The sequence below is a fragment of the Camelus ferus genome, chromosome 22, assembly GCF_009834535.1.
Source record: "Camelus ferus isolate YT-003-E chromosome 22, BCGSAC_Cfer_1.0, whole genome shotgun sequence".
Lineage (NCBI taxonomy): Eukaryota > Metazoa > Chordata > Mammalia > Artiodactyla > Camelidae > Camelus > Camelus ferus.
The window spans coordinates 20198360-20225307 of NC_045717.1; the positions used below are offsets into that span (position 1 = coordinate 20198360).

General features: G+C 40.2%; 2 protein-coding genes and 1 pseudogene across 2 annotated transcripts; 2 read left to right on the forward strand and 1 right to left on the reverse strand.

The window, feature by feature from the left end:
• Positions 1 to 8674: 8674 nt before the first annotated feature.
• On the forward strand, positions 8675 to 9598 carry LOC102519859 (olfactory receptor 7D2-like). The gene is given in 3 exon segments (XM_014554767.1): positions 8675 to 9368; positions 9371 to 9419; positions 9421 to 9598. Coding segments are annotated over 3 exon segments (921 nt in total).
• A 4601-nt stretch (positions 9599 to 14199) lies between these two features.
• LOC102519620 (olfactory receptor 7D4) lies at positions 14200 to 15122 on the forward strand. Its single transcript, XM_032466363.1, has 2 exons — positions 14200 to 14637; positions 14923 to 15122. Exons 1-2 carry the CDS (start codon positions 14283 to 14285, stop codon positions 15120 to 15122), a joined length of 555 nt encoding a protein of 184 aa, XP_032322254.1. The 5' UTR covers positions 14200 to 14282.
• Positions 15123 to 16696: 1574 nt separating this feature from the next.
• On the reverse strand, positions 16697 to 17074 carry LOC102512028 (annotated as a pseudogene).
• Positions 17075 to 26948: the final 9874 nt, after the last annotated feature.

Here is a 26948-nt window from a genome sequence, read left to right on the forward strand (position 1 = left end):
GAAATGAATAGATGATGTGTTTATATGACTTCATGAAGTGTGCAAGCTTCCTAGGACGAAGAGCAGTGAAAGAAATCACAAAGGATTTGATCAGTAGTTTAAAATACATATAATAAATCATGTGTTTATCAATAATACCAAATGACATTAAAAGGCAAGTTAAAGTCTGAGAGAAGGAGAATTTGCAAGAAAATATAAAAGTGCAGTAACTTAATATATTAGAAAACTTAAAAACAGTAAAAAAAAAAAAGGAAAAATAAAAATAAAGGGCTAAATACCACTGGATAAAAACTTTTAAAAACACTCAAGTTCTGTAAATATAATCAATGAAAACCAAAATAAAGGAAGAATTAGATGCTATTTTTATAGGCTTCATTTTTTAGAGCAGTTTTAGGTTTAGAAAAATTGAGCAGAAAGTAGAGTCCCCATTTATTTCCCCTCTCCCTGCTGGCCCCCAGTTTTGCTTTTTAACATTTTGCTATGCTGTGATACACTTCTTATAATTAATGAACCATTATTGATATTAACTAAAGTGCATAGTTTACATTAGAGTTAACTCTGGGTGTTGTACTGTTTGAATTTTGCCAAACGCATAATATCACTTATGTACCATTACAGTATCATACAGACTGCTCTGAAAATCCCCTGTGCTCCACCTGTTCATCTCTCCCCTCTCCGACCACTCATCCTTCTACTGTCTCTATAGTTTTGCCTTTTCTAGAATGTCATATGGTTGGAATCTTGTAACATCTTAAGACTGACTTCTTTGGCTTAGCAATATGCATTTTTAAGTTTCCTCCATGTCCTTCCATGTCCTTTCATTATTGCTCACTCAGGAGATTAAGAAATTGCAAGTGATTTTTGTTCAGTGGAATGCAAGCTGTTTCTGTTCAGCTGAAACAACTACCCCAAAGTTTATGGCTTACTGCCCTCTAGGGACATCTAGTAGAAAAGATAAGCCCAAAGGCTATAGTTTTATTTTTCTCTATTTTTGCATCCAACTTGGAAAACTAATTGCATCATTCCTTTCCTGACTGGAAATCCCTGTTCCTCAAATTTCTGCAAACAAGCTTTACTATCCTGGCTCCCTCAGTAATAAACAAGTCTCCAACATATGCTCACTACATATTTGTAAGAAAGTCACATTTTTATCTATTGGAAAATAATGCTCTGACATTAGATACTCAGTGTCTTATAATTCTAGGAACATTCTATGCAATTTCATAGCTCTGGACCTTTGCACTTACCAGCCCCTCTTATTGGGAGTCCTCGCTCACCTGGGCAAGTCCTACCCCACCTTTCATAATCTGTTCTGAAATCTTCCTTGGCATCCCCAGGCAGTGATGAGCATGGTCCTCCTCTGTGCCTTATAGAAACTGGACTGAACCCCAATGCACACATGTATTCATTTCTGGTTTTTGCATCCTCCCAGGAGAGCAATACATTATAGTTACCTCTTTCTGTGCAGTACCTACCTATGTGTTAGGCACAGGGGAGAGGCTCTGTAGATGGAGAAATGTCCCCTTGAAGAAAAAAATGGGGAGGGGGGAATATTCAAGTGGGTTATGAGGGGATGGCCCAGAACCGAGGGGCAGCGCCTAGAGCTAGAGGGAAGAGAACACAGGGTGTAGCAGGGCTTGGAGAGCCCTGCCAAGAGCCAGGGACGTGTACTTGATTTTGGTGGGCTTTTCTTTCCCCTTCATCCCTGCCTATGTGCCGGAAAGCACGCAAGGAAAAGCTCTGGCTCCTTCTTACCTCTTCGTCACCGCAGTTTCTGAGCATGCAAGGGTATCACAATGGAATTTCTGAAGATCTGGGCTCTATTCTCTCTGCTTCCCCCAGTGGAAGACAAATAAGGACTGAGGGGCAGAGACCAAGAGCTAAGCCCAGGACTCAGGGCCAGACTGATACCTGGTGGCACAAGGGCATTTCCTCCCGACCTGGGACAGGTGAACCAGAGGGAAAGAGTGCAATTGGATTATTGGGAGCTGAACCCCCCTGCATCTCACTAAATAAGCTGCTGCTCTGTGTGTTTCTGGAGAGCTCCCCACTCCAGGGTCAGGGGAGTGATCTGCTTCGCCTGTCTGTCCACTGGGAGCAGAGTTGGAGCCACATGTAGGATCTGTCCTCCCCCATCCCCATGTTCTCCAGCCCCACCCCACAGCCCTCACTGAGCCCTTTTCTTCCTAAAGCAATTCTCCTCTTGGGTGTGGCCTCCAGGGTACTCAGCTTCCCTAGGGAACATCTCACTCTATCTCCAGTTTCCTTAGAAGTCTAAAGATTAAAAAATATCTTTGGTCAAGTCTTGCTTAAGATCCCTGGGGACACCTGTGGATCATCCTTTGGAACAAATATCAAAGCAGTGGAGAGGTGAGGGAGATGGGAGGGCAAGCTTTCCAAAGAGTCACCTGAGTGACAGGGCAATGATCTTCACCATGGCCCAGGCCCAGACAGGCATGAGGTACCCTGACCTGGTGTCTGGAAAGAGTGAGCCTGAGGTCAGGAGTAACTGAGTGATGGGGGTGTCAGGACCTTTAAAGAACCCTGTGGTCTGCTGTGCAGTCAGCCTGGCAGATGCCCCCTTGTTCATTTAACATTCGACATCTAAACCCTTTTTGAGCACCTTCCACATTCGATGGTGTGATACACAAGACATGAGGATCCTGCCCTCACGGCATTCCCTCCTAGTTGTGGGTGAGGTTATGCAAGGAGACAAAGGATAAACAGGTAAACAGATAACGATGCATATGGTTAAAAAAAATAGGCCTCTGTCCTGGAGCAAGCCTGGGGGCTTCTCAGAGGAGGTGACATCTGGAGCTAAGATAGAAATGTTGAGAAAAGGCCAACCAACCAAAAGGCTAAAGGAAAAAGCGTACCTGGCACTTGTGGGAGAGGAGAGCACATGTGCAAAGGCCCTGAGGCAGGAACTGATTTAATATACTGGAGTCACAGGCATGTGTTGTGAAAGCATAGTGGCCAATGTGGAAAATAGTGTGAGATGGGTGTGGTCAAAAATCAGGGCTCTGGCTGTTCAGGGCTTTTAACTTGCTTTTTCTTTTGTATTGCAATAAAATAGACATATATACATAATAAAATATACATGTATCATGTATATTTGTGATGTACATGTGACATAAAAGTTACCACTTTAACCAATTTTTAGTGCACAGTCTGTGGCATTAGGAACATTCAGACGGCTGTGCAACCATCACCACCATCCAACTTCAGAACTCTTTCATCTTCCCCAACTAAAATGCTACATCCATTAAATACCTCCCCATTCCCCCTCTTCCAGCCCCCTGGCAACCACCATTCTACTTTGTGTTTCTATGAATTCTGCCAACCTAGGAGCTTCATACAAGAGGAATCATACAACATCTGTCCTTTTGTGAGCACCTTATTTCACTGAACGTAATGTCTTCAAGGTTCATCCATGTTGTAGCACGTGTCAGAAGTTCCTGACTTTCTAAGACTGAATAATACTCCATCATATGTACACACCACATTTTGTTTACCCGTTCATATGTTGTTGGATATTTGGGATCGTTCCACCTTTTGGCTGTTGTGAATAATGCTGCTACGAACATGGGTGTACAACCAACAGAAGTTTTAAAACCATTTTTTAAACAGATCTGAGCTTCTAACTTTGGTGGGCCATAAAATGATACAGATTCTTGCACACGAAATAAAGAAAAAATTTTTTGATCGATGACAATTTTTTTTTAGTTATGAAAATTTTGTTTGACAATCATTAACAAAACCTAAAAGGAGTTTAAGATGTGAAATATCTTCAGTTAAGCCACTGAACAATAAAGAGCTTTCATATAATATCAGAAAATAATTCAAAATTTGAAAAAGTGCTAATACCTTTCTTAACTGAATCCTGCAGTATAAGAAACCCTGTCCAATTAATGTTTAGATGTACTTTCGATGTCTCAAAAGATTTTTCAAATTTATTAAGAAATGAGTTCAATTCATAGCCTAAAAATATGAATATTTGGCATAGACTTTTTTCAGTATATATATTTACTGAATTATAGTCAGTTTACAATGTTATCTGAATTTTGGGTGTACAGCATAATGTTTCAGTCATACATGAACATGCATATATTCATTTTCATACTCTTTTCACCATAAATTACAAGATATTGAATACAGTATGAACTTGTTGTTTACCTACTATTATATATATTAATTAGTATCTGCAAATTGGCATAGACATTTTTGAATCTTGCCATAATGAATTTGCTGCTAAGACTATTTACTAAAAGGGATGAAGACATTCCCTATATAATATTTTAAGTCTTGTATTTATAGTTCCAAAGGCTGTTGGACTATACCATTGAGATTACGTATGTTTGTCAAGTGATACACGTGTGTTAGAAAACTATTCATTTAATGATGTCTTACTTGGTGATAGGAAATTATTTTTACTTACTAACCTCTGTTAATAACACATATTTCTTTGATTTTATTGCTTTAGATCTAATGTACTCAACTAAAGATGACAGATTACTTATAATTAAGAAAAAAGAACATAAAAAAGAATATTTACATGTATAACTGTATCACTATGCTGTACACCAGAAATGAATACAACATTGTAAATCAACTATACTTCAATTTAGAAAAAGAATAATTTATAAAATAAGTGAGTCATTAGCTTAGAAATGTATCACAGAACTCCAGTTTTTATGGTAAATGATACAGTACCAATTTCATTTCCTCCAATCAACAGGAGCATTTCCTTCACCATTTAAATATTTCCTCACATCCAAAATGAAAAAACACACCTTATGGGACTACTCTCTCTCTTTCTCTTCATAATCAAAGTTCTTGGCAGAATGTTTTATACTTTTGAGGTCAATTTCCTCACTGGCATGTCACTCCCAAGCCCACTGAAAACAGACCCCTCCCTATCACTCTACCAAAATTGCTTTCTAGTGTTTTCCATGTCACTAAATCCAAGGGCTATTGTTCAGCCTTCATTACTTGACCCTGTAGTGTAGTAAAGCATAGCTGATGCCCCCTCTCTTCAAACAGGACTCACAATCATACAAATATTCAACACCACGGAGCCTACCCAGTCACTATCCAGTCACAAGGGATTCACTGAAGACAGATGTGTCTCTGTTTTCTTCGGTGTTACTTTGAGATCCTAAGTACTGTGGCTACAGGGAGATGGGTCTTTGCATCAGAGACCCAGTCCTGAGGGGAAACCTCTTTGCTCAAAGCCAAAGCAATAGTGATGAAAGCTCCTCCAAGAAGGAAGACGGCCTTGGTGGGAGAGAGACCCATCTGGCTCCAAAGAGACCTTCTGGAGACAGAAGTAGCACATATGGTTCTGTTCTGCCCCTTGCTCTGCGGAGCTGAGTGACTTGAAGAGTCAAGCATCAGAAGAACAACTGATTTAATGAAGAGCGATGGGAAATCATCCCCGTGGGGCTTGAGAAACCGTAAATACTTCCCTAGCCTCCTCGCCTGTAGCTCAGTGATGCCTGACCAGGAAGAGACCACACCTGTGCCTCTCACAGACATGAGTGGGTGACGGGTTCCATATCCACGATTTCTTGGGAGAATCTGTCTTCAGCATCCAACAGTCAGAGGGGAAAGAGGCTACATAAATATTTCTTTAAGTAATTCCAGTCAAGTGGGTCACACTGTCCTAGTGAGTATTACGTATAAAAAGGAGAGTTGAAAAGGTGGTGGTTCCCTGAAGGTGGTAACGCAGTTGATAATGACGCATGACATTTTTTAAAAATTTCTGTAATTTACATCCCTGGCTATCTATGTCTTTTTAGATTCCATTACAGCTATTTTCTGTCACCTCCAGTACCCTCATTCTGGAAACTGGTGGCTTTCTCAGCATCAGTAGAAACTGGCGCTCTCTGGAGCATAATCTTAAAGAGTGTCTTATCCACCTGCTAATACCTTCCTTGTTATTTTCTACTATAGTAGTTCTCGAAGTGGGGTTCCTGGGGCAGCAGCATCAGGATCCCCAGGAGCCTGTCAGAAAATGCAGATTCTCCGGCCCCACCCAATAATGCTGTCAGGAACTCAGGGGAGGAGACCCAACAGTCTGAACAAGCCCTCTAAGTGATTCTCATGCAAGCTGTAACTGGAATCTCTGCTCCAGCAAAGCATCTGCTTCTCCTCCCTGGCCCATCACCACTTGGTTTCTACTAGGTTGTACACACTCTTTGATTCCACATATAGGCACTGAATGCCCACTCTGTGCCAGGTGTACCTGTGTTATCATTGCAATTGTGAACAGATCTTTTTTTCTTTTATCTTTCCTAATGATTATTTGCATAAATAAGAAAGTTGATGACAGTGACTACTTCTAATTATATTTAAGTTGCCCTTCTTAAGTGTTTGATGCAGGAAATCATATCCACAGCTGATAGTGACCTATTCTGTTTTTGATTTCCCACTATTACATCCCATTTACATTGCTTGTCTTACAGTTTCTTTTGAATTATTAGAAACAATGTTAAACAGTTATATAACAGCAGGCATAATTTCTCTTTTGTTTTTTTGTTTGTTTGCTGGTTTTTAAGTTTTTAATGATGAATCTTGTTTTAACAGCTACTCTGTATCACCTTTTGATAGTATCCTTCTGTTCTATGTGACTGAAATTTTACTCTGTTCCCTTTCTGTCAATGACTGCTCAATTCTATCAAATGTATTTTAGTTTATGTTGAAAATATGGTTTTCTGCATTGATCTACTGATGTGAATACTGTTACCTGACTTTCTAACTGTAATTTTTTTTGCACTATTCAGATGGTCACTAAATTCATAATGGAGCATGTTATTGTATCAAACAGATAACTTCATATCACTCCTTTTTCAAGTTGTTGTGTCTACAGTCAATGTGAGATTAATTTGTAGATTTCTAGTTTCTGTTATATATGATCATTTTTGGTTTTAACCTTCATTCAACTTTCTGTGCTCTTTTGAGAACAAAGCATCTTTGGGATATAAAGCTAAGTAAATTTTATAATGTGATCTAATCTTGTATGGTTTATGATTCAGTGGTTAGGGGGATAAGTCAATTCCATGAGTAAATGCAAAAATATAACTATGATTTGTGCAGTGAAGAAAAATACAGGGGAGAAGGGCTATAAAGGCATGGACTAGGGAGACTGCAATGACTGGGTGGGCAGGGAGGATGGGGAGGGAAGGCTTCTTTGAGGAAGTGATGTTTCATCCGAGAGATAAAGACAGGAATTATCACAGGAACCTAAGGCACAGAGGATGCCAGCAGGAAGGGTAGTACTTGCACAGGCAGGGCTGGGGTACGAATCCTAGCACTTTTAGGACTCCTAAGAAGGCAAAAGTGTTGTAGCTTTGAGAGTGAAAGGCTAGTGTGGTCCTTAATACGACTGGGAGTTTGGGAAGAATAGTGTGTACGGGCAAACCTGGAAAGGGTGTTAAAAGAAAGAAATGCAGACAAACCTCCCTTGTGAGTACTGAGGCAAAGATCCTCGGATCAAAGCACCTTCCAGAGCAGATGCGTCTGCTTCTGCCTGGGACCTGGGATGTCGTTCATCCAGGATCACTAGAGACTAAATTCCTCGGGCTGAGGTTCCAGCCGAGTGCCTGTGGGCTCCACATCCGTGAGTGGTCACCTCAGCTGCAGCGTTCTGTGAAGTCGGACTCCTCTGACTACATCTCCTGGATGGATTTTCTTCTTCTTCTCTACCCTGTACTACTGGGCATTGTACAGAAGTTCTTTTTAACTTTTAATTTTACCCTCATCTCAGATTTACAGAAAAGTTGAAAGAACAGTATAAATAGTTTCTAAGTACATCCCTTACTGGAGCCCCCAAGTGTTAACATTTTATCATCTTTACTTTATTATTTATCCGTTTTCATCTCTTCCTTGTCTGTGTGCATGTGTGCGTGTGTGTGTGTGAAAATTTTTAGAACTACTTGAGAGTAGGGTACACAGCGTATATGGGATCTCTTTACCTCTAAATCTTCAGTATCAAAATCATGAAATCTGCATTGATATACCATTACCAATTTTATAGAACTCATGCTTATTTTGACAATTAACCTAATCATTCCACCTATGGCAAAAGAGCATCGAGATCACATATTAAATTTGGTGGACATGTCTCTCTAGCCTCCTTTAATCCAGAACAATTCCTAGACTTTCTTTGAACTTGATGGCACTGACACTTTTGACAGGTACAGGACAGAAATCGTGTAGAATGTCCTTCAATTTGGGTTTGTCTGCTCCTCCCTAGTCTTTAGATGGAAGTCCTGCACCTTTGGCAGGAACCCAAAGGAGCAGGATTTCAGTCCCATGGAAGCAACATTATATCTACCATGTCGATTTATCCTGTTATGAAGCACCTTAACCATCTGACAGGGTTGTTATAAAACGGACGCTTAAGATAAGCAGTCGGGAATTCTAGACTCCATTCTGTAGGATTCCATTTTGGTTTTGCAGTCACGAAATGGATACCTAAGGTGAGAGGCTGGGATAAGCCACTCTATTTCTTGGGATTCTATTTTTGAGTGAAAGGAGACCCAACTCTTAGACAGACTGACTTCATAAACAACTAGAGTGAAAGGCATGGCCGACACTCCCAGTATTTGGAGGATGCCCATCTGCTGCTAATTCCTATTCTGGTATCTTTCTTCATAGATATATCAGCTATATGGAAGCAGAAAACCGAACAGGCATTTTAGAGTTCATCCTCCTTGGTTTCTCTGAAAACCCAGAACTGAAGCCCCTCATATTTTGGCTCTTCCTATTGATGTACCTGGTCACTGTGCTTGGGAACCTCCTGATCATTCTGGCCATCATCTCTGACTCCCACCTCCACACCCCCATGTATTTCTTCCTCTCCAATCTGTCCTTGGTGGACATCTGTTTCAGCACCACCACAGTCCCCAGGGTGCTGCTGAGCATCCACACAGAGAACAAAGCCATCTCCTACATGCACTGCCTCACCCAGGTATATTTTACCATGTTTTTTCCTATTCTGGACACTATGCTCCTGACGGCAATGGCCTATGACCGCTTTGTGGCCATCTGTCACCCCCTGCACTACACAGTCATCATGAACCTGCGTCTCTGTGCCCTGCTGGTTTTTATCACCTGGTTCATTGGTGTCACGACCTCCCTCCTTCATATCTCTCTGATGATGCGTCTGACCTTCTGTTGGGATCTAGAAATCCCACATTTCTTCTGTGAGCTGACACAGATTCTCCGGCTGGCCTGCTCTGACACCTTCCTGAACAGCACACTGATCTATGTCATGACTGGGGTGCTGGGTGTCTCCCCCCTCACTGGGATCCTTTTCTCCTATTCACGAATTGCTTTATCCATAAGGAAGATGACCTCATCTGGGGGAAAGCAGAAACAACCTGCGGGTCTCACCTCTCAGTTGTTTCTTTATTTTGTGGGGGTCTACTTCACTTCTGCAGTCACTCACTCCTCCCAGAAAGTCTCAGTGGCCTCAGTGATGTACACCGTGGTCACCCCCATGCTGAACCCCTTCGTCTACAGTGTAAGGAACACGGATGTGAAGGGGGCCCTTAGAAGACTCCTCAGCCAAGCAACCTCCTGCCTGCGATAGACCCACTGGCTCCATGATGAAGTTTTGTGGCTACTAGTGGAAAAAATACTTTATTCTGAATTCCTTACTCTTGCAATTCTCAAACCATCTTGTTTTTCCTCACTCAATTCTGGAAGACCTGTCATTTTGCTCTCTCCTAGTTTTTAACACACGTTTAAATGGCTAACCTAGTAATTTCTGTGATGACCTTTCTGCCCTATCTGCTGTCCAAAAAGGATGTCTTTGGTCTTCTTTCTTACTTCCATACTGGTGAGTTCTGAAGTTCCATTTGAAATTTACTATAGTTTTGTTATCTCAAATATTGGCGTAGCATGCTCAAACTACTGATTGTTCACCTTAATTTGTTTCTACGTGTTTGATTGTGGATCTGTGTTGTTTACGTGTGTATCACCAACAGTGTTTTTTTTTTTTTACTGGATAAAGTATGATTAAAAGATGTATGAAAATAGAGTTGTTTGCTTATTATATCTTAAGCCTATGCTAACTGCTCTCTGTTATCTTATGTAATCTTCCCAATAAGAATGATTCCTGTGTCCATTTTAGAGACGAGAAAATTGAGACACTAAGAGCTAACAAGACAAAACACACACAACAAATACTGCCCCAAAGTTACAGAGGGACCACGTGACAAAACGCATTCAAAACCAGAACTCTGACCCTGAACACATATTCCTCCCTAATAGGCTTCACAGTTTGCCATATGGATTTGACACTGCGTGCATCTCTAGCATGGATTTTACTGCTGATTGACAATATTCTGGTCATCCTTTCCTACTGTATACCCAAGAGAATTGCATTGTTTTCCCTCCCTTAAAATTAAAGGAGGCAATATGTTTTTGATCTAGCTGATTAAATATGAGCGGAAATGATGTATCACTTCTTAGCTAAATAGTTTACGAGCTGGTACATTATTCTTCATTTTCACTCTTCCCTTGATATGACTACTATGGGATGAAGATATTATAAAATCAAAATAGTCTAGAAGTCTGACTAATACATGGAGGACTCCCCTAGGCAGCTGACCAAGTGGCTGCTTTTCATGAAAGAGAAATAAGATTTTGTCTCATTAAATCAGTAATGCTTTAGTTCTGTTACATACACTGTCACTGTGATAGCAACACAACTTGTTTAAATTCCAAGGTTGGAAAATCAAATTTGAGGGTTTATCTAGTATGATGATTTTTACTACTGCGCTAAGAGAAATTCTGAGATCTTTTATCATTCCTTTGTGATCATTCTTTCTTAAGAACTTAATTCAGATTCATGTTACTACTTACATATGTATGCATATATGCACAAAGACACACATATGTTCACCTCTCCATGGCCCACATTCTAAAAGAGGAGAATTAATTCATTATCATGCTAGAAATACTCTTTCAGTAGGAGGTGAGCCCCTTCGCAGTTGCAATCCCTTCTACAGCAGCCCTGGAGTCCTCTGTAACTTAAAATAGGACTGACACTGTCCACTTGAGAGCCTTTAGAGGTCTCACTGATACCACACTAACCAGACCCCTTAGGAATGCTGGTTCAGTTCATGTGAGGGGGGGGGCTTATCCTCTCTCCCTCGTTCTGGGTTCATGGCCAGGGCCCTGATCTTCCTAATCAGCTGCCCACCATCTCTGGAGCTGCCTCAGAGTCCATCTCTGTGCGGTCCAACATGGTAGTCACTAATGTGACTATTAAGCACATTTCAAGTGTTCACTGACCCATGTGCCTAGTACCATACTGGACAGTGCAGATATAAAATATTCTCATTATCACATAAAGTTCCATTGGACAGCACTTGTGTACCCCACTGTGGGGAAATAACATTTACCTGGATTTCTCAGTGCTCCTACAAAGAGCCCTAGCCTCCAAGACACTGAAATGTGCATGAAATAAAGAGAGGGAACATCGCTTTCACTTCCCCACAAATGTTTTGCTCTTGTTACATGAATGAGCCAAAGATGGCCCCTGTGTATTGGCCTCTAGGGTGCTTACAGCTTCATTGTAGGTTACGAATCTTCAGTGCAAAAGCCTGCCGGTACTAAACTTAAATTTTCAAACATTCAGTTTTTAAAAATAGTCAGGGGTGGGGAGTGGGTGGCAAATATAGCTCAGTGGTAGAGTACATGCTTAGCATGCACAAGGTCCTAGGTTCAATCCCCAGTACCTCTATCAAAAACAAACAAAACCAGAAAAGAAATATCTTTAAAAAACAGTCCAAACAATCACATTTTAAGCCACTTAGACCTGCCTGCTTTGCAAACCCTGAAAAACCTCACTGGACAGCTATTACCTATTGATAAGATAAGGGCCTTGTAGTTTTAAGGCCCCAAGCTGCTACAGCCCTTCCCTTCCAGAGCTCTCTAACCCAATGGCCACCTTGTGATGTTGTACAATAGCACCTACACACAGAAACCCCCTCTTTGAACCCATCTTCTCCAGGAGACCCCTCCTGTAGCCTTTAGACAGACTCCTGCTAGGAAGAACTTCCCTCAAATGCAAACTTGTCAAGGTGTCACCCAGTAAAAGCATGTATGATGATCCCTCAAAGTCGCATCTTTTCTCTAGACCACCCCCCAAATCCCCACAGCTCTTCACACAACATGAGAATTAGATTTGTAGCCTTTTTTTTTCAGTTAATTGCTTTCATCCAAAAGGATACTAAAACTTCTTTTATCTCCTAAAGAATCCCAAATGGTTACAGCTTGCACAGGATCCCTAAGATAAGCACTAGGGTACCAAAGGGTACCAGAAGACTGGAATACTATCTCCTTAGGATGTCAAAAGGGATGAAGTCCATAACAGATGGTTATGCAGATCTGAGAAAACCTGGCAGTCAGTGAGGTATTCTGGTGCACAGGCTGATCTCTGGAGGGGTCCCACATTGGGCAGAAAAGACCAGGCCCTATAACCCCAGGAAGAGCATGGCCTTAAAAGCTCAAGCAGATCCTAAAAGTGGTAACAGCTGGAGGCTGAAACTGAATGACAAGTCCTTTCTTGAAAAGAGATCCAGGAATCAGGCTTCACTGGGTGCCATATAAGTCTTGCACCTCCTTGGTTAGGTTTATTCCTAAGTATTTTATTTTTTGATGTGATTTTAAAAGAAAACATGCATTTTAAATTTTAAAAACTAGAAAATAAAATTAGAACACATTATCACTACAAGTAAGTAAGTGAAAATGCTTTATAGGTTAAACTTATAAAAAATGGATGCAAAGGACTATAAAGCAATTTTCTATCTATTCTAAAGTCAGGCATCTGCTCCAATCCCAACTCTGCCATTTACAGCATATGACTGTAGTAAATTAGTCATTTTCTCTACTGTTATTCATACCTAAAACAGACATAATAACCCTTCTGTTAGGGTTATCATTAAATGAATAATAATAAACAGCGTGGTATTAACTGATAGTTTTGTTAATAAGTTTTATTCACAGTGTTATTATAGTCATATCTGACAGGGCAAATCTTTGATTTAGGGTACTGTTAGAGACTTAGCAGGCCATATACAATTGCTATTTAAGTATTCTGACTGGCAAAGAACATTAGTCCAGAGTCTAATGGGATATTTTTCAGAGACAATCCTGAACTGTGACATCATTATCTAAGGAAAGGAGAGCTCCCAATGTGAAGGAAAGCATGACTGCCCCCAAATCTCCCACGTGGGAATATAATTGCCAAGGACAGTTTCCATTTTACTATGGATCTCTCTCCCAAGGGGCAAAGGTGTTTAGAAACAGAGTAACAATAGGAGCATATATTTAATTAAGAGCTCTGGGGATTCAACCATGGATGTCTCTAAAAGGATAAATGCCCCTTATCTGTCCCTTTGCTCCCAGCTCACTGACCCCCGGCCACGAAGAATATTGTCTTGCTGACCCAAGGTCTATTTGGATTCCATAACAAGAGCTATCTCTGGAGACCTCTCACCATCCATCCTTCCAAGATCTTCTTCCCTGCTACAATCTGGTTGATCCATCTGGGCTTAGTAAGTGCTTTTAGAAAGAGGGCTGTGTATACATGCACATGTAAAAGGCTTTTCCCAGCAGTCAAATAATTCCAGGAACATGGACATAAGTAGGAGCTAAGAGAGGAGAGCCTAGTTAAAAATTCCTGAAGATTTTAGGTTTGCAGCTCCTGAAAGGACTCTAGACTCTGAATCAGATGATGGTGATGACAGCAGATATGCTCATCTTATTTATAATCTTAATGGTCATCTGACTACCATTTCAGTGCTTGGTATGAAGAAGGAAGAATGTTCAAACCATTGATGTGCTACATCTGAAATGAGGTGAAGCTGAGCAGGACACCACAAAGGTTGATGGTATATTGATTCAGATCTTGAAGGCAATGACTAATATGTGATAAAGGTCAGGAGAGAGGAATAGATTTTCCCCCAAATCTTCTGTACAAGATAATGGTGTTTGTAATCCTCTAGGTGAATGAATTTCAGATTGTTACTCAAAAATGTGGGTTCCTCTGTTTATGTTGGGGGGAGGGTCATTGGGAGGATAAAAATATTTTTGTATTTGGGAACTCCTGTTGTTTGCTTTCATTAGCACTGCTTTGTCGGTTACCTGGGAGAATGATCAGCTACACGGATGCAGGAAACCAAACACGTGTCTCAGAATTCCTCCTCTTGGGACTCTCAGATGAGCCAGAACTGCAGCCCCTCCTCTTCGGGCTGTTCCTGTCCATGTACCTGGTCACCGTGCTTGGGAACCTTCTAATCATCCTGGCTGTCAGCTCTGACTCTCACCTCCACACCCCCATGTACTTTCTCCTCTCCCACCTGTCTTTTTCTGATATTTGTTTCAATTCCACCATAGTTCCAAAAATGCTGGTGAACATCCAGACAGAGAACAAAGCCATCAGCTATGCAGGCTGCATCATACAGATGTATTTTTTCTCAGTTTTTGTGTGTCTGGACAGCTTACTCTTATTGGCGATGGCCTATGACCGGTTTGTGGCCATCTGCCACCCCCTGCACTACACGGTCATAATGAACCCCCAGCTCTGTGGTCTGCTGGCTCTCGTCTCCTGGTCTCTCAGTGTCCTAGTGTCTCTCCTCCACAGTCTCATGGTATTGCATCTCTCGTTCTGCATGCAAACAGAAATCCTGCACTTCTTCTGTGAATTGGTTGAGGTGCTCAAGTCTGCCTGTTCTGATGCTCTCAGCAACTACACTGCACTGTATTCTGTGAGTGGTCTGCTAGGTTTTATTCCACTGACTGGGATCCTTTTCTCTTACTGTAAGATTATTTCCTCCATACTGAAAATGTCCTCAGTGGAGGGTAAGTCCAGAGCTTTTTCCACCTGTGGGTCTCACCTAACAGTCATTTCCTTATTCTACGGGACAGGGTTAGGAGTGTGTCTCAGTTCTGCCTCTTCCCCCTCCTCCGCGAGGAAGGCAACTGCCTCAGTGATGTACACTGTGGTCACCCCCATGCTGAACCCCTTCATCTACAGCCTGAGGAACAGGGACCTGAATGGGGCCCTGAGGAAACTGGCCAGCAGGTGTTTCTTCTCTCTGTGATGAGCCATGGGTGCTGGGACTAGAGAATTACTGATAAGCAAGGATCAAAGCTCTGACAGTCAGAAATACCAGTCTGACTTCTTCGAGCATATGTCTTATCCCTCTTTTTCTGAAATTCATCACTTGGGTTTCTTCTGAGTTTATACACCCATGAGCAACCACTTCCCAAGAACTTCCTTTAGTGTCATTTATCTCCTCTTTCCTGTGCAGAAATGTTCGTCCTTTGCCTCCTCCTCATTACCATTAGACGTATCAAGATAATCATCTATTCATCTACTAGATGATGGCCAGACTGAAAATACCATATCCACAATGGATGGCTAGACTGAAAATACCAAGAGCCAGCAAGGACTTGAAACAATGAGAACATTCAAACACTGCTAGTCGAAGTATAAATGGATGCAATTACTTTGGCACGTCTACCAAATCTAAACATACTCCTGTCCTACAGCATAGCTCTCCCACTCTTAGGTATATACTTGACAGAAATGAATGCTTAAAAGGTTTACAGCAGTGGTTTTTATGACAGCACCAAACTGAAAATAATTCAAATGCCCATTGCTGGTAGAATGGATAAATAAACTATGGTATACCAAAATACAGAAAGCTCCATGCCAGTATAAAAAGAACAGATTACTGCTATGCACTACGTATGACAACAGAGACAAATCTCAAAGACAATTCTGAGTGACATGAAAATATATATATTATACGATTCCACTTACATGAAATTTAAGAGCAGGCAAAACCACTGATGAAGATAAGAGTCAGAACAGTGGGCACCTTGGTGAGGGGAGGTATTGACTGGGAAAGGGCATGAAGACACTTTCTGGGTGATGGACATGTTTTGTATCTTGATCTACTAGGTAAGTAGCTGCATGAGTGTAATACATCAGAAAAGTTCTTCATGTGTTTAAGATCCATGCATATTACTGTATCATACCTCAATTAAAATAAAACTGGGACACTGCCAATTATAGAAAGGACTGACATGGTGCTCACAGAAAGCTGTGTCTTCAAATATTAACATACGTCATTCAAAATTTAGGTTTACTTTCCTAGATGAAGTCTAGGAAGAAAAAAAGGTATACAATTCTCAGGGAGGAAATAAAATTCACTCATTTGCCTAAATACCTTTGCTTATATTGATAAGAAACTATCTGAAACCTCTTATTTAGACTTCTTCTAGTCCTGTTCTTCACTAATTTACTCTCTTCGCTACTGTTTACTAAAAATCTAGACTGTGTGCTTCCTGGAAACCAAGATCGGTATTTGGCAAACTTTGGTCTGACTGTGTATATAGCAAGTCTATAATACAGTGTAGGCACTCAAATATTTGTTAAATGAATGAAACCAAATTTGGAAATAAGTTTGGATTAACAGGGTTTTTTATACTTTTAAAATTTATTTTTTAATGGAGGTGCTGGGGATTGAAGCCAGGAACTCGTGCATGCTAAGCACACACTCTACCAGTGAGCTAGACCCTCTCCCCGGGACTAACAGGTTATAGAACCTTATAGCTGGGAAAGTCCTTTGTGTCATTCATGGAACTTCATAAGTTTTTTTTTAAGAGCTCAGCTTTTTATTCAATGTGTTACTATAGAGGTTTAGTCAAAAAGACCAAAGCCCACGTCATCATCAGACTCCTCGGATTCTTCTTTCTTTGCTTCCACTTTCTTCTCCTCAGCTGGGGCAGCAGTGGTGGAGGTGGCAGGACCTCCTGCTGGTGCAGCATCAGCTGCTCAGGCAAGCCCACCAGTCCCTATGTCGCAGGTGAGGCTCCCGATGTTGACATTGGCCAGAGCCTTTGCAAATAAGCCTGGGCAGAAAGGTTCAACATTTACATCAGCTGCTTTAATGAGGGCTTTGATCTTATCATCCGTGACCATCACCTCATCATTGTGCAGGATGAGGGCCGAGTAGATGCAGGAGAGCTAGGAGACCAAGGCCATGGTGCAGGAGAGCTCATAAGTTTTTTTTTTTTTTTTTTAATGAGAGGGTGGATTTCCTTGAGCAAGAGTGAATTTCCAGTGGATTCACTGATGGCAAGAGCTGCTTTGGGGAAGAAAAATGAATCTGTTCTGTGAGTGCCTTATAGAATTTATTTTATATTGTAGTTCACTCTGGAAATAAATGTAGCAGTGATCTTTATAGCAGCCCTTCACATCCTCGATGGAAGCTCTCATTTCCCCATTAGTACTTGTTATGGTCTGAGTATCTGTGTCCCCGTAACATTCATGTCAAAACCCTATCCTGCAATGTGATTGTATCAGGAGGTAGGGCTTTCAGGAGGTAATTAAGATTAGATGAAGTCACAAGGATGGAGACCTTATGATTGGGTTCATTCTTTTCTGAGAGTCATGAGAAAGCTTGTCTTTTCTCTCTGCTTTCTGCCCTGTGAGAATAAAATGAGAAGTGGACCGTCTGTAACCCATAAGAGAGTCTATAACTTGGAAGACAGTCTTCACCAGAACTTGATCATTCTGGCACCCTGATCTCAGACTTCCAGCCTCCAGAACCATGAGAAGTACATTTCTGTTATAAGCCCCCCAGTTTATGCTGTTTTGTTACAGCAGTCCAAACTAAGACTGCACTCTTCAAGTAAATGGAAGAATTTGTGTAACACATCCATTTTACAATACAATTTCCCAAATAACCAATATCCTCTCTGTACACTCTGATCTGTCAGGAAAGAAAATGGGTAATGGGCTTTATCTCTAGAATAATGAGACTGGGACAGTCAGGTATTTATTTCGTCTATATAGTGAAGTCCCCGTACTTCGAAGGTGCTTTAGTTTCTACTGAAACCAGTCTTTTCCAGCTCTTGCTGTTTCCTTCTTTCTTTGGAATCTAGAGCCTTTTCCCAATAAGAGTATTTTCCCAGAGAATCTCCTCCTCGTCTCTGCTCTCTCCCACAATTGTAGGCTGCTATTCAATTTCCTGTGCCTGATCAATTACTAACTACGCACTGTAGATTCATTTTGCACCATGTGTTGTCTGTTTTATTCCTAATATGATTGGATTTTTCTACGATATTCCATAACTATTTTTGCAGCAGATTCAACTTAACTGATAGGACTTACTAGTTCCGTTTGATTGTTGTCACTGTTTCACTTTAGTGTCCACAACATCATCAAGTATCATACATTACATCAAATAATGTAATTACTTTTGATTTTTGCCCTTTCCCTATTTCCTCCTATTACTCATTCTTCCTCTCATGGCTCAATATTCGTATTTCAGAGAGGCCTCTTCCACCCACCTCCTCAGGGCAAATTGGTCCTCAATTCTGTTGCCTCTTTAATGAATTAGCAATCTCTAGGCATTAATAACACTGAAACTTCTATCATAAAGGACGCCAACATTTATTTTCAAACCTTACATTTGCCTCTCAGTTTTTACAAATTTGATTTATAGAAGCTTTGAATATTTTAAATCCAATCTATCAATCTTGTTTTGCAATTAATTCCAGAGATTTTTTTAGTGCAACACATCCTCACTTGCAAGCATGAACACGTGAGCCTACACTCTCATACGTGATTTGTAATTTATTTTAATGGTTTTGTGATCTTGTTTCCTCCTCTTTTCTATGTAGTTCATATGCTTTCCCCTCTTCTTGGAAGAATCCACCTGGCAGGCAGTCTCTGAAAGGGAGCCACAGGGATTGTCATTAATTAAAAGTGCTGCATGGAGGGCAAAAGAGGTAAAAGACCTGTTGTGTTTGCAATGACCAGAGTTTCATCTTCGACGGCTACCCCTGTTTAAGGGGAATATTGATTAATGGGAGTCACGCAAGACAGAAGTTAAGACTAGAAGATCACATTTATCAGGTGTCCACTGTATGTCACAAGAACCACGCTCCTCAATCGAGGAGCCCCTTGTCTGTAATGGGCCATAGGCCTCAGAACTAAGTGGACACTGTGGGCCCCAAAGGCAGGATGTTGCAAATTTAAATCTCTTAGTTCTTCTTCTCCCCTAAAAGACATGCTCATTTCTTCTATTTCCAAAAGTGACTTCACTTTTGTTTTTGTGTTACATTTCTCCTCAGCAACTTCCTTGGTAATTCTCTTTTGACATTTCTTTCATATATGCCGCCTATAAAGTTCCATGTTTGGTCAGCTTTTTTGCAGCCACCCTTACAATTTCTAACTTTAGATGTAAAGCACTTATCATATCAAGTGCTGACGTGGTTGCCACCAAATTTATCCTCCTGAATGTTGGTGCTCTTCACCCTCCTTTGGCTGTGTGCTTGTTTTCCCCGGAGGAAATGGGATGAAAATCATACAATAGTCATAACAGTGCTTACCACAGCAGAACTGTGCTTGTTTCTTCCCATGTATGACTTCATATCATCTTGAAAAACATTTCTTTGAGATACTTTCTCTCATTCACCCCACTTTTCAAAAGAAGAGACTGAGACTGACTCAGACTATGACCTCAGACTATGACCTGGCTGGTTGACACCGATTCTGCCATCCTACTTTTTATAGGAAGAGAGATGTGGTTTTCAATTTCAAAGTAGGAATCTAGATTTGAAAGATGATTTGTTGATATGACTGATAGTAATATGCTGCCTAGGAAAGCTCAGATGTTGCTTCATTCTTTGTGATCGTCCTTCCTTCTTTCCTTTCTTCTGTTAGACCCTTACTTCCTATTATGGCAGTTTTAAGATACATTCTCTAAGATCCCAAGACATGTAACAATGAATACAATAGAATAAGAGTTGTTTTCTCACATGGTTTAATTTTTTTCTCTGGGACTCTCTGGAGGTTTCATCTGGAATGGTAGTTATGCATATGTGGAATGTTTGGAACTTGGCTCTCTTTTTGAGGAGACCGTTATTAGAGCTGATCGTGCTGTGAAGGATGGAGTAGTAGATGTTGTCAACATTCCTCCCACCATCCCTGGGATCCTCTCAAAATCTCCATTGCATGACTGCTGATAGCCAGCACCAGCTGAAACATACTTTGTCCAATATGTGGTGGCAGAAGTGACAGGGCATTATGCTCCATCAGAGACAGCCCATGACGGAGAGGTGTGGAGTATATCATGATAATGAAATCTGCCTGAAATTCCTTTCCTTGATGCCAAGATCATTTCAAGGCATATAATGAAAGTAAGTGGATATGGCCATCTCCATTGCTTTGGAGATTAGGTTATCTAAAATTGTGCTTCAGATCAATCATTAATCAACAGATTAATTATCAGTCTTCCAACACGATAAATTAGCTCTTTCTCTGAAGATAACATGTGTGAAAGCTACAAAAGCAGTATGCCCTATATATAAGACTATCACTAACATCAGTTGTCATTTACTAAGGACCATTATGAGCCAGATGTCTCATTAGGAGACTGTAGCTCACAAGTACTCAAGCTCACAACTTGAATATTTGAATCTACTGTTTCAATTATGAATTTTGTATGATCTAAACACAAAACACATATACCTGGGGGGAGGGTATAGCTCAAGTGGTAGAGTGCATGCCTGGCATGCACAAGGTCCTGGGTTCAATTCCCAGTACCTCCTCCTAAATAAACAAACAAACAAACCTAATTACCTCCCTCCCCCCACCAAAAAAAAAGTAAAAAAAAAGTGTTTAAAAAAACACATATACCTGATAAAACTTGCGTGCAGTGAATACTGAATGCTTCAAGTGAAGAAAATAATGTAAAGATCTCAATTTTTTCATACTGATCCGTGCTTATGTAATATTTAACATATATGAGGTAACATAAAATACATTCTTAGAAATAATCTCATTGACCACTTATGGACCATCAAACAATTTGCTATTCCCCACAAAAATGTTTCAGTATACATAAACACAAGTAAGAGAAACACAAAAACAGAATTACAACATACAAATCAAATAAGACTCACATAAAATGTCTGTGCACAACAGAATATAAACCAAAATACTGTTATTTCTGAATATGTATTTGTATATTTTACTTAAGATGAAAGTGAGTAAGATATTCTTTTTAAAACAAATACCTTCAAATTAAAACTAAAAAATTTTCCTTATATTTCTTCATAATAAATTTTAGACATGTTTTTCAAAAGTTGATCAGAAACTACAAATGACCCAAGACCTGTGGAAGGGCATTTACAATATCCAGTCAAAGTAAATGTATATTTTCGCCTTTGATGTGGGAAGCCAAAATGAGGAGCTTACCCTGTAAATCATGTGAAACTATATACAGATGTTTATTCACTGCAAGTTATTAACAGATGCTAAAATAAATGATAGGGAACGACATTCTGAGTATCAAAATATCACTCCACATATGACTTTTTTATTCTATGGAAAAGTCCATCTTTAAAACAGAGAGCTCTGGTGATCCATACGTTAAGCAAATAAGCAAACTTAGCATGCCTAATCATAGGATAGCATAAATTTACAAGTTTGTCAACCTCTGCTCTGGACCCAAATACCAGTTCACAAGAAAAAAGAGACATGGAGGAAACATTTAAACACACTGAAAATAAAAGGAGAAATATCAAAATGTGTGACTTTCAAAAAGAAAGCATGTGACTCTTCAAAGAGTCAATATAATGAATATAATAGACAAACAGTAGCAATTGATCTAGGTTAAAAAAGACTAAAAGACATAAGCAATAGTCACATATAAACCCTGACTGAATTTAAATAACAAAACTACCAAAACCACATGTTGGAACAATGTGGAAAAGTTCCATTTTGGGAGAGTAGATGTTAGATGATATTACATCATGTACGCAATTTATCTTCAACTTACTCCCAAACAGTTCACCATAGTAAGTATTCATAAATCTACAGAGAGAATAAACATGCAAAATGCTGAAAGTGAGTGAATCTACTGAGAAAGGAAGAGAGCAGGGCACAGCCAATAAAGGAGTAACACAGCAAGTAACACAAGAATGGCAAAAGATTCAACCCCCAGTAGGCCTTGAGGCTCAAGATAGTGGGAGACTTGACTTCCAGTAGAACTTGAGCTTCATTACATGCCCATCGTAATATATTAACACAGTGAACAACAAGCCCATGGGCGCCATGGCAGTCGCAAGGCTAGCCACAAAAGGTCAGAGTGGGAAATAGCCAACTTCCTGGGAATCCTGGCCTCTTCCCCAGGCTAGTTAGACTGGTCCTTCACTCAGCATATGAAGCCACTTAGCCCATAAAAACCGGCAACAAGGCGTCTCGTGGCTGCCGTCTCTCTCTTCCCCTCAAGAGAGATGACCCACACTCTGTCTATGGAGTGTGCACCTACTTTTACTCTGAGCACCAAACCCCCACACCTCATGGCCTTTCTCTTGCCTTCTCAAGTATCTCTAAATAAATCTACCTTTACTCAACTATGGCTTGCTCTTAAATTCTTTCCCACGCAAAGTCAAGGACCCACACTTGGTGGGGCACGTCCCAGGGGCTCAAACGAGGCCTGGTACACAGCCCTCCTCACGCCCCACATCCATTTTTCCTGCATCACTACTACAACAAACATTCATTGTACTGGGTGTTCAAATTTTCTTGAGGTTTAAGATTTTACAAAAGAAAACTGTGGGGATAAAACACTTAGTCCAAACATCCAGTTAACTGTAAACTCAATTATCCAAGAACTAGTATCATAAAGCCTCCACCTTATCTCTTGGAGGCCCCGGTTTTGACTCTGGGAATGCAGGGCCCTAGGAATTTCAGATGACAAGGTAGTTGAGTATCTCGCTATTCTTAAAAACAAAACAAAACAAAACAAAACAAAACTGATCTACATACGTTTAAATTTATATACAGAAATACGCGCATCCTTGAAACCGAAGAAAACATCTTTCTACTTCTGTTTAATATTCAGAACCAAAGAATGCCTGCAGACAAAGCCAAATTCTCAAATGAAACAATCTTTGGCACTTAAAAAAAAAAAAAAAAACAAGGCCTTTTGAACAGACTTTTCCACAGTACTCACCGGAACATGGCGTGATCATCAGGCCTTGATAACTGGAGGCGCGGAAGTCTGAGCAACGCTGACTGGAACAGAGGAAATTCTTTCCCTCGCGGATTCAAGTCACAAAGGCCACACTGGAAGTTTTTGAACAAGGAAGCACAGAGGATGAAAACACCGCGTGGACGCACTCTTACTGCAATTCCCAACCAGGCTGAAGGCCGCGGCACAAGTCCCGGCGGACGTGGGTGAAGGGCCAAACTTGCCCTTTAACACGCTCCTTACATCCCAGAGCCTTTCCTTCATATCTCCCTCCCCATGCACAGGCCGAACCACACGACGACCCACTAACGTGACTTGCTCCACCGGGCGCAGAGCCACGGGAAAGACCGCCGCGGACCAGTGACGCCACTTCCGCTTCCTGCCTCGGCCGTAGGGGGCGGGGCTCGGGAATTCTACCTACAGATCGAGTTCAACCATTGCAGGCAGGGAAACTGCAGTTTCTCCCGCGTGGGTACTGAGGGGCATTGGGGTCGCTGCAGCGCGGGGACTAGGTGTAAGAAGCAGGCCCAGCGGATGAGGTGAGGGCTGGAAACCGGTCTGTAGGCGTGGCTACGCGTGGTAGGCGAGGCCCATACTCGGAAGTGGTGTTGGAGGCGGGACGAGGCCCAGCGCCGGGTTTAGAGTTCAGAAAGGAGAGGCTAGGGTTGGGTTTTCATCTCGTGGGATGCTCCTGAAAAGCTTCTCTACCTGCCTATTCTCACCTTCCTGGCACACTTACAATGATTCTTCCATATTGATAAGCCTGCTGATTCTTGAGATGATCTATCTCCTCCATTCAGTTAATCCTGTATTTGACCTTTATTTACCATTAAAATTTTTTTTTCTAATTTTTTTTTAATCTTGAAAAAAAGAAAAAGCACAAGTTCTCTTGTAGTAAGTACATAGCAAAGAACTCCCACCCCAAACCACTGGGGGTTTATTTGGAAATCTGGTATCACATTATCCTTTAATATATTAGACATGCTCATACACAACCATAATACAACCATCAAAATCAGGATTCACCCTATAATTACGGGCACCTAATCCTCAGATCTCTTTCAAATTTTGTCGGTTGTCCCAATAATGTCTTTTAGAGCAAAGAGACAGATCAGAATCACGTGTTGCTTTTAGTAGTCGTCTCTAAGTCCTTGTTTTTAATTGAAGGGTAGTTGGTTTACAATATTACATTAGTTTCAGGCGTACAGTATAGTGATTCAGTATTTTTGCAGATTATACTCCATTATAGATTATTACAAAATAGTGGCTATAATTTCCTGTGATATACAGTATATCTTTGTTTTTATATATAGTTTGTATCTGCTCATCCAAACCCCTAATTTGTCCCTGCCCACTTTGGTAACCAAATTTTGTTTTTAATTTCTGTGAGTCTCCTTCTTTCTTGCATACACATTATTTGTATTCTATTTTAGATCCACATATACGTGATAACATACAGTATTTGTCTTCCTTTGTCTGACCTATTTCACTAAGCATAATATTCTCCAGGTCCACTCCTATTGTTGCAAATGGCAGTATTTTTTTTTGGCTAATATTTCATTTTATATATATGTGTGTGTATATATGTGTGTATATATATATGTAATTATAAAACCACCTCTTAATCCAATTATCTGTTGGTGGGCACTCTGGTTATTTCATGTGTTGACTATTGTAGTAAATGGTGCTGCTATGAACTATGGGGTGCATGTATTTTTTTCAAATTGCTATTTTCATTTTTTCTGGATGTATAGCCAAGAGTGGAATTGCTAGAATATATGGTACTTATATTTTCAGTTTTTTAAGGAACCTCTATACTGTTTTTCTTAGTGACTGTGCCAATTTACATTCCTACCAGCAGTGTACAAGTGTTCCCTTTTCTCTATATCCTCTCCAACATCTTTTTTTGTATACTTTTTGATGACAGCCATTTTGACAGGAATGAGGTGAAACCTCATTGTGGTTTTGATTTGCATTTCTCTAATAATTAGCAATATTAAATATTTTTCATGCACCTGTTAGCCATCTGTATGTCTTTGGGAAAATGTGTATTCAGGTCTTCTGCCCATTTATTGATTGACTTGTTTGATTTTTTTTATATTGAATTGTATGAGCTCTTTGTATATTTTGGATATTAACCCCTTGCTGGTTGTATCATTTGCAAATATTTCCTCCCTGGGATGACCTAGTTAGACATTAGAAAGGATAATGACATTATTCTGTAAACTTTGTTTTTCTTCCTCAAGTATGTATTTCTGCTTTTTATTTTTCTGATTTTTCCATACCATCCAGGCCCTCCCATACTAAGTTGAAAAACAGCACTGATACCAGGCATCCTTCAATCATTGAGGAATAGTTCTAAATTTTCCCTGTAATGATAGTTGCTGTGTATTTCTGTGGGTGGTTACTATGGAGTTTACAAAGGTCTTTTAAAATCCTATTTACTGGTTCATTTTATCAAGAATCATTCATGTGCATTAGCAGTGACCTTGGACTAAAGGGAAAATTCTGCAATAAAGGAAAAGGGACAGCTGATAAAATAGGAATACGGACTAAAGCTCAGATAACATTCTTGTTCTTGGGAAACACATACTGAACATTTTTAGGGGTAAAGAGACATAATATATGCAACTTACACTCAAATGATTCAGGAAAAAATAACAGAATGGGGAGTGGGAGACAGAATGAATAAGAATGAAAAAGTAGCAAAATGTTAAAAATTAGGGAATCTGGATAGAGGTATACTGGAGTCTTTTATATAGTCTATGATCTTTTTCTTTAAGTCTGAATTCATTTCAAATTTTTTTAAAAAGGAGCCAAGAACAGGTAAGACACTCCTAAAGAGGAACAATGGCATAGGGAACAGATCTATTAGGCATTAAGAAACATAGTCAAGTTAGATTAACAAGGACCACTGGTACTTATGCAGAGAATTAGACCAACTAACCAAAGAAACAACATCAAGCCCTGAAACATACCCAAATAAATACAGAATTTTTTTCAACAGCTGATTTGGCACTGCTGATCAGCAGAGAAAGTTGAACTTCTAAACACATACCCCTATGAAATTTTTATGTCCATTGGAGGAAAAATTAAATTAGACATAAATTGGTTCCATATACAAAAATCAATCTTAGATGGATGGAACCATAACCATAAAACCATAACAATTTTGTAGGCAAGGTACTAGAACATATTTAAAACCTCAGAGTAAAAAAAAAAAAATCTCTAAAACATGATAAAGGAAAGAGCGAATAAATCTGGCTATGCTCTCTCCCCCTCTCCTCTGCAGAGGGGAAATGTCAAGTCAGACTTTCTCCAACAACTGTGTATTGGGTCTGTATTATTGTATTGGGTGTGTATGGCTCTCCCTCAGATGTGCACCTTCTCAGAGAACCACCTGTGGGCATTATTTATCACTTTGTTTTGCTTTTATTTTTATTCATTTAGTCCTCCAATTTCCTTCATGTTCACTTATTGGATATCTTTTAACCTTCTGTGGTCTAAAGGTCAACTCACTTTGTTTCAAATAAACCAGTCTTTAATCAAAAACTGAAGAGCAGCCTAAATGGTAATCTCCACCATAGTATTCAAATGACAAAGGTAGAAAGTTCCACATTTCACTATCCATGAACCAAATCCACCATCATGATAACCCCAGAGATGAGAAGCCGAAACCATATACATAAAGTCTATGTTGTCTGGCTTTAGGATCTGCTTTTTTTTGGAGAGTTTTTGCATGTAATAGGCAGCATTAAGTGTCTTTTGTTTACTAATGCTTTTTTGTTACCCTAAAGTCACATAGGGTCAGAGGTAAAACTCAGCTGTCTATTTCCTAGAGATTTTTACTTGATACCACAGTCCTCAAAC

Coding starts and splice junctions, on each gene's coding strand:
- LOC102519620 (XM_032466363.1), top strand. CDS start 14,283: ATGTACCTGGTCACCGTGCTTGGGAACCTTCTAATCATCCTGGCTGTC. Junction 14,638..14,922: donor TCTCGTCTCCTGGTCTCTCA/GTGTCCTAGTGT, acceptor CTCACCTAACAG/TCATTTCCTTATTCTACGGG.